Source organism: Myxocyprinus asiaticus, chromosome 35, assembly GCF_019703515.2.
Source record: "Myxocyprinus asiaticus isolate MX2 ecotype Aquarium Trade chromosome 35, UBuf_Myxa_2, whole genome shotgun sequence".
Taxonomy (NCBI): domain Eukaryota; kingdom Metazoa; phylum Chordata; class Actinopteri; order Cypriniformes; family Catostomidae; genus Myxocyprinus; species Myxocyprinus asiaticus.
The window spans coordinates 484,223-491,774 of record NC_059378.1 but is presented as its reverse complement, the minus strand read 5'-3'; the positions used below and the strand labels follow the sequence as shown (position 1 = coordinate 491,774).

General features: G+C 38.5%; 1 protein-coding gene across 3 annotated transcripts in view; it reads right to left on the bottom strand.

Moving 5' to 3' along the window:
* Positions 1–458: 458 nt before the first annotated feature.
* The window catches only part of LOC127425906 (large subunit GTPase 1 homolog), a 110,223-nt gene continuing 103,129 nt past the window's right edge, over positions 459–7,552 (bottom strand). For all 3 annotated transcript variants that reach the window (XM_051672211.1, XM_051672212.1, XM_051672210.1), the window contains exons 8-14: positions 4,918–5,238; positions 4,737–4,838; positions 4,242–4,385; positions 2,770–2,893; positions 2,598–2,677; positions 2,325–2,498; positions 459–921 (exon numbers count right to left, since the gene is read on the bottom strand). In XM_051672211.1, coding sequence (XP_051528171.1) covers positions 742–921; positions 2,325–2,498; positions 2,598–2,677; positions 2,770–2,893; positions 4,242–4,385; positions 4,737–4,838; positions 4,918–5,238 — 1,125 coding nt within the window. In that variant the 3' untranslated portion in view covers positions 459–741. The remainder of the gene's footprint in view (positions 922–2,324; positions 2,499–2,597; positions 2,678–2,769; positions 2,894–4,241; positions 4,386–4,736; positions 4,839–4,917; positions 5,239–7,552) is intronic.

The window sequence follows — 7,552 nt, the reverse complement described above, 5'->3', positions numbered from 1 at the left end:
CTCCATTGTCCCTGTAATAAGTGCACTGTAAGTTGCTTCGCATAAAGGCGTCTGCTAAATGCATAAATGTATCTGCATGATTGTATACACTGCACTGCTGCCACACGATTGGCTGATTAGATGGATGATTGTTGGTGCCAGATGGGCTGGTTTGAGTATTTCTGGGATTTTCACACACAACAGTCTCAGAATGGTGCCAAAAACAGAAAACATCCAGTTGCTGGATTTTTGCTGATGTGATCAGAAAACTGCCTATAACATGTCGTAAAATCTGACATCAGGTACTCATTATTAATGATACTTTATGGCAAACATTAATTGAAAATCCATACACCGCTTGGAGAGTTAGAAACTACAATCCACACAGAATCAGACTTAGAAACTGTCATTAAACTTAGAGGATCATTGTCAGTTTTGCCAAATATTTATGTATTCTAATAAATGAAAACAGTAAGAAACATGCTTAACTTGGTTTATTAGCATTTGTTTTTGGCAAAGCCACAATTAATCCCAATTAATCCCTTTATCTCATACATTGATAAAATAGGGTGACAAAAGTATTCAGTTCTGTTATCAATAAGATCATTTTAAATAAAGAGGAATGTCCAGCAGCATGTATAAATCACACATTCAGGTGTGAGCCATGATGAATAAAAACTAATGTCTTTGTATTAAAGATTATATTAAATCCAAACATCTTTGATCAGATTTTGGTGTTTAAATCTCATGTTAGAAATGTGATCATGCATCCAGATGTTTGTTGAGTCTTCTCACTTTCTCCTTTTTGTTTCGGTTACCGTGTTTTTTCCAGGGCTTTCCGACATGCTGTTCTGTTCCCGCTTGTTCAGGCCCGACGGGGCCACTTCCAGGCTTATAACCCATCACTGTCTGCACACCCTTAGTCAGAGCTCGGACATTTTCCTATGAGAAATAACAGAGTATTAAAAGTGTAGCAAGTGTATGATTTAAAGGATTTCTGAATCAGAAATGTGTCAAATAAAACACTATACCTCTTAAACTCTGGTGCATTTTTGGGCTGCCGCCAGCTATTTTTTACACTCAAATTGAAAAGCTCACTATTCACACATACTGCTGACTAATTGCCAAAAATTTGTCTCATTTTTTTCATAATTTCATGTTATTCATAAATAATATTGCATATGTTTGCAATCTAATGATGAATAGTATTTATTTTACTTTGTAAGCATGTAATTATGGTTCTGTTCACCCCGTCTCCCTCCAAATAGCCAAATCATTTTATTCCACTAGATGGCAGAAAGCACTAGAAAAAGTGTTTTTTCTTATCACATTCCATCACAATATACAGATCTGAAATGCAGGTGGCGCTCTAACACATTTTATCCCTCACAGATGTGCTCGTCCATAGACATTCAGTCTAATTTTCAGTTCAAGCGCCACCCTCATTATTTCACTGAATATCTCGGCCTCTGAGTGGACTAGAAGTTTAATCACGGTGTCATTAGAAAGATGAGATCCGCCCCTTTGCGATGGTATAACATTTTATCATTAATAATCAAAAAAAATTTTCTGATGATTTGTTTTGCATGCTTTTCCTTCTGGATGGCATATTTTGTTCTGGACATCTAAGATATAATATTAGATTATTCAGCCAATCAAGCTCACAGACAAGTTCAAAACAGATCATTTTTTTGAAAACTCTCTAAGGATAAAGCAGATATAAAGTTTTTGGCTATTTGGGGCTTACAGCAGCAGTTATCGGAGCATAAATGAGACATCTGTATATGATGACTTACAGAAATCATTTCACTTTGTGATTTTTTTGTAAATCTTTCGAACTGTGCTATAAGGCCACATGTATATAAACTATACAGTCACATTCCTGCTTTCATTTGATATATGACTTGCTATTTTAAAGACTTTCATACTCATATTAACATTTTTACCACATAACCACTATGTGGTTCATTTGGGACGTGGATGTTTTAAGGCCTTATTTTGTTATTTTACGTAAAATAAAAGCATAAATGATGGATATCTTTGAAAAGTTCAGATTCTAAGCTTTCAAACGATACCACATATGTCTGACTCGTGTATACAGCGACTTGAGCATTTTAAGCGTAAACTTTTTTCATGATGTAGCACCCCCCCTTTGGACTCGCCAGCGGTTCCACAGAGTTGAACAGGTTAAATTTGCTACTTCAAATTATTACACAGTTCTCTGATTGATCAAATATTGATTATGATTATTTTGTTTAATGCTAAACTGTATATATGTCACCATATTCCTACATTTAGTAGCTGTGCTTGTTTTATAATCTATAATTACTGCATCTGAATCTCACTTGATCAAAGAAGTTTTTATCCACTGTGTTTTCAATGCGTTTGACTTTAGACAGTTTGCCATCACAGCTGATGATCTGTTTGGTTCCTCCCGTCCGCCTGGTAAACCTGCTGTGTTGAGGCTGGAAGTCTTTCGGGTTGATATGGGGTGGAGGATGACAGTACAGGAGTTTGCCCTGCAGACATTTACACGAGAACATGTGAATATATTGCCCATCATTCGGTAAGCATCTCTCGTTTCTCGTGCTGGTCGTGACTAATGAAGAGGTACTTACGCTGACATAGTCTTTCAAAATAAAACGGGCTGATCTGGATTGGTCTGGCTGGCCGTGTGCGGTCATGAAGCCTCTCATATCTGCACAAACAGACACATTTATTGATTATAAATCAATAGTTTGAATGTCTCAACAGTGTCATAAAAAGCACAGAGCCAATCACAGAACTAACATCCATATGCCATGAGCAGCTCCTCGTGGGTAGGTGGTCGATCGGGGTCCTCGTCCTCTCTCGGTCTGATGATGTTGATACCATAGGTCCTCTCCAGCACATCTCGAGGGATAGTCTCACATACGTATTCAGGTTAAGGGCAAATCATATGTGGGATACAAGTAGGGATGTAACAGTTTCACGGTATACAGCACGGTTTTAAAATAATATTTTAATAATATACATTTTAATATTAGAAAAGCACCTTAATACTGTGATACAGTGTTGCTGTTGTTGTTTTTTTTAAACCATAAAAATCTCATACTGTTACAACCCTGGTCCCAATCAAAACAAATCATTTAAAGACATCGTGGAATCAAAATGATAGTTTTGCTGCTTTTAGTCCATATCTATTAACTTTAAGATCATCTATATGCTAGTGTAATTCTAAACGTTGACAAAATTTGTTTTCAGAAGATATAAGCATTTAAAACCTCCAGTCTCTCTGTTCCAGCTAAAAAGACTCAGGAACACCCGTGACGTCACATAGAGGTTCAGAAACCTTGTCCAATCAAATGCTTTCTAGAATCAAAACAGCCCCTCCCCCTGCATCTGTTCAGCACGCCCGAATGTGTTCTAACTGGCGCATGACTTAGCAGGGCACTTCGAAGGGAGCACAATCAATGCTGTAGGGTTGTTCCAATAAGAATCACTTAAAAAGTGAGTTTCTGACTGACCGTTATCACCTTCAGTCATCTGAAGGTCTCACAGTGGAAGGTAATTATCTTCGAAGGGAATAGGGCATAGGTATGATCACTTCTGAATGGGATGCGCCAACGTGAGAGCTGACGCGAGAGAAGTTGCTGGAGTTTATGTTTTTTGTGCATCCGGATGGATGTACAGCACCAGTAAGTGTTCTTTATTATTGTGATTAAAACATGGATATATTATCTTTTACTCGCTTGTTTGTCATCTTGCAAAACAGCTCTAGCCTCGATGTAAAAAAAAGACCGCAATATGTTTGTGAGCTGGTTATGGATTAATGCAGTCACATCATTGTTTGCTTCTAAAAGTCAGTGGAAAAACTGGCCAGTATTGAGATCACTTTTCAAGTTTCCCCGGTAAGCAGCTCGGACATGAGCAGCACACGGTGGAAAGGGGTATGTGTGTGAGTGTGGCTGTAAACTAAAGCCTACTGACCATTTTTAAAAATGGAACGAATCATTTGACATGCCCCGCCACCACTTCCTGTTTCAGTAGGAAATACGTCAAAACACCAAATTAACCGCGCTCGGGGACTTTGAGCACCATGGAACACGGAAGTAAATGAAAGCAGGATAACTTCCAGAGTAATATAAAGTATTGTTTTAAATTTACACTAAATAATTGAATTGCAAATATAAAAAAGTTTGCCGCTAAATAGGGAGGAAACGAGTCATCAGTGTGTGAAAAGGGTCCATTGTCATGATCATCAACAGTTTCAAAAAGGTTATCAGAGAGATGGCTGGGACATGATCTCTCATCTGATCGATGGGCAGAATCCCGCTGCAGATCATCTCCGCTTTGGTGGAAACGAAGGAAGGCATGACCAGTCCGGGACAATCACACAAGCAGAGAGCAGGATCAACAAACAGAGTCTGAAACACATGGACACAGTCAACAAACCCCCAAGAACCCACTCACCTGGTGACAGATATTCCAAGGTGTTGGTTCATTTTCTATAAGTGCACACCTATGAAGTACTTCCAGGTTTATTGACCACAGTAAAGTTATATAATTTCATATCACTGCAGCACATTCTTTATGTGCTGTTTTAAGCAATGCATTGCATTGTTGACGTAAGGAAGAACGTTTTAGGAACAAAAACCTTCAAAAATGTCATAAGATAAACAGATTTTATAGACATGCACATGTGGTACAGAATATGCACTATAATTGAAAAGATTGAAAATAATGTCATTGATTTTCCTAACTTCAAAACAGCTCACCTGAAAGTGCTTTGTGTGTCCAGGTGTAGCTGAAACAGAGACCTTCTTATTCCTCAGGATGGTGTTGATGGTGGAGCTCTTCCCAACATTCGGATACCCCACCTTAAACAGGGTTTAGAGTCCAAACATGAGAGGTCTTAGTGAAGCTAATAGACAATGAAATAAATGTTTCAGTTCTCACCAATCCAACTGTGATTTGTCCATCTTTGCAAGTGGGCCCAGTGTGTGCCGATTTGAACACGTCCAGCAGTTCATCTTTGCGTAACAAACGGCTGGAGTTGTAGAACGATGAAGCAGCTGAGGGGTTTGTGGTTTGTGCATCATCTTCATCTCCAGATTCCTCAGAGCACGTCTGCCAGTCTGTCTCATCAAAACAACCTTTATCTTCATCCTGCTCACTCTCTTCTCTCGTCTCACGAGCAGTGTCATTTTCTTCTCTATGACAATCTGTGGCTGCTTCCTGTTCTGTATCACTTTCACCTTCTTGGTCAACCACTTCTCCCTTTACAAGAAAACATGAAAATTAGGTGAAGAACCTTTCCATTACTGTAGAAGCTTCTGTTCTCAAACTTGAAATGTCATTCTTACAGAGGTTATATCATGTTGTTATTATTTTCACACTGCACATACCATGCGTTATCATCTTTTTAATCATTTAAGCTTGGATGGGCCGGCAAGAAAAAGAAAACTATTGTCATAATATTAATGAATACTGTCTTGACCAACACAAAATAGATATCGTTTGAAAGCTTAGAGCTCTACTTTACAATGCATGCAGGCATTATGGCCAAAACTGAACAAGCGCTTTGAATTAAATATGTGAATTTACATATGTACATGAGATATGCATTTACATGATTGCACTATGGGGGAGTCCTGCAGGCAGTTTAACTGTTCACGTGGAAAATGGCCTGAGGGTAAAAACTGTTCTTGTGCCTGGATGTCCTGGCGCTCGTTGCTCTGTAGCACCGGCCATAGGGCAACAGTTCAAAGAGGGGGTGGGCAGGGTGTGTGGGGTCCAGAGTGTTGTAGTAATAGTACACTGATCAGCCACAACATTAAAACCACTGACAGGTGAAGTGAATAACATTGATTATCTCGTTACAATGGCACCTGTCAAGAGGTGGGATATATTATGCAGCAAGTGAACAGTCAGTTCTTGAATTTCGTGTGTTGGAAGCAAGAAAAATGGGCAAGCGTAAGGATCTGAGCGACTTTGACAAGGGCCAAACTGTGATGGCTAGACCACTGGGTCAGAGTATCTCCAAAACGGCAGGCCTTGTGGGGTGTTCCCGGTATGCAGTGGTTAGTACCTACCAAAAGTGATCCAAGGAAGGACAACTGGTGAGCCGGCGACAGGGTCATGGGCACCATAAAAGGTGTTGCTTATATGCCACATTTTCGCATACAACTTCACGAACGATAAATGGAACGTAACATATCACAGAACATTACTTAGAGGAAGTGATTGTCTTTCAAACGAGTCCACACACAAGATACTCAGATGCATAGATCATTAGATAATCCACATGAAGCACAATGTTACATATGACCACCAGGAGATGGCGCCAAATACATGACACAGACTCAATGATGACTCAAATGACACAGAATGAAACTCATTCTGTGAAATCTCATTACTAAAATCATGTCTGCATGCTATACAAACCTTTAGTCATTGTTGTGTTTGCATGTGTAATTAGTTCTTATGTACAATTATTATGTTTTATTTGTTTGGAGATGTTTTTGGACACTATGATCAATTATATTTGAACGCTTTAACTTTTGATTGCTTTGTCGTATCAACACTACATTTTTCTCAGATACAGTTGACATGACTGGGAACAAAACAAAAGCAGTTTTTCAGAGCCACTTCATTTACACCCAGAGATATATAATGTCAAATAAGAAAAAATAATTTTTGGCTATATGTGTGTGATTTTTCAGAAGTTTCTTAGGCAGAGAGTCTCAGAATGTATCAATCTATATCGTTAAAAAAATTAAAAAGTTCTCTTTACAGTGATACCAAATACTTGACAGAGGGAATCTTAATTTTAAAATGTTGAACAATGATGGCTAATGTGATAACTTGTGTGATGAGGAGACAGTTTTCCTTTTGCGTGTTTTCGTGGTATGTTTCAGAAGATAAAATACAAAACAGAACGGTTTTGCTTGGCAACATTTCCAAAGAAGTGCGGCTCCATTGATAGAATGTGAGCTGCTGTCTGGGTTCCGGATTAATTTTCCCCATTCATTTTTTCCATAGGGATTTCATAAAAGAGTTGTAAGCCAGGAAAATTAATCCAATCACTTCAGTTTTTTTTTTTTTTTTTTTTTTGATTAACGAAAATGCTTTCATTTAGTTTTCGTTAAGGATAACACTGGTGGGCGGTCACTTCCCGGCTTGTTTGGCAGGCTTTCTTGGCTGCAGTTCTCTGATTGGTGTATCTTTCTCTTCAGGATCATGGGTAGTGTAGTTACTCACAAGGAACTCAGCTATTAAACACGACTTTTAAACAATGCAGTTGAAATAACACTGATGGGTTCAACAAAAGCATATACCATCAATTAAGAGCCTCGGAGCTCACGGTAGGTTTATCTTTAAAGGTTTGTAAGTTATCGGTAAAAATCAATTCGTCCATGATATATTTTAACTTCTGGAACTAGACTGTTGCGCTCTATTGACACCGCAAATATGCAAATAAGAACGTTAGGAATGTACAGTGAGCAGGGTATCTGCAGGTATCAGCACATCGAATTTAATACTTTTTAATACCCTTTTCAAAAGTATTTAAGACCTGCATGTCACTTTAATC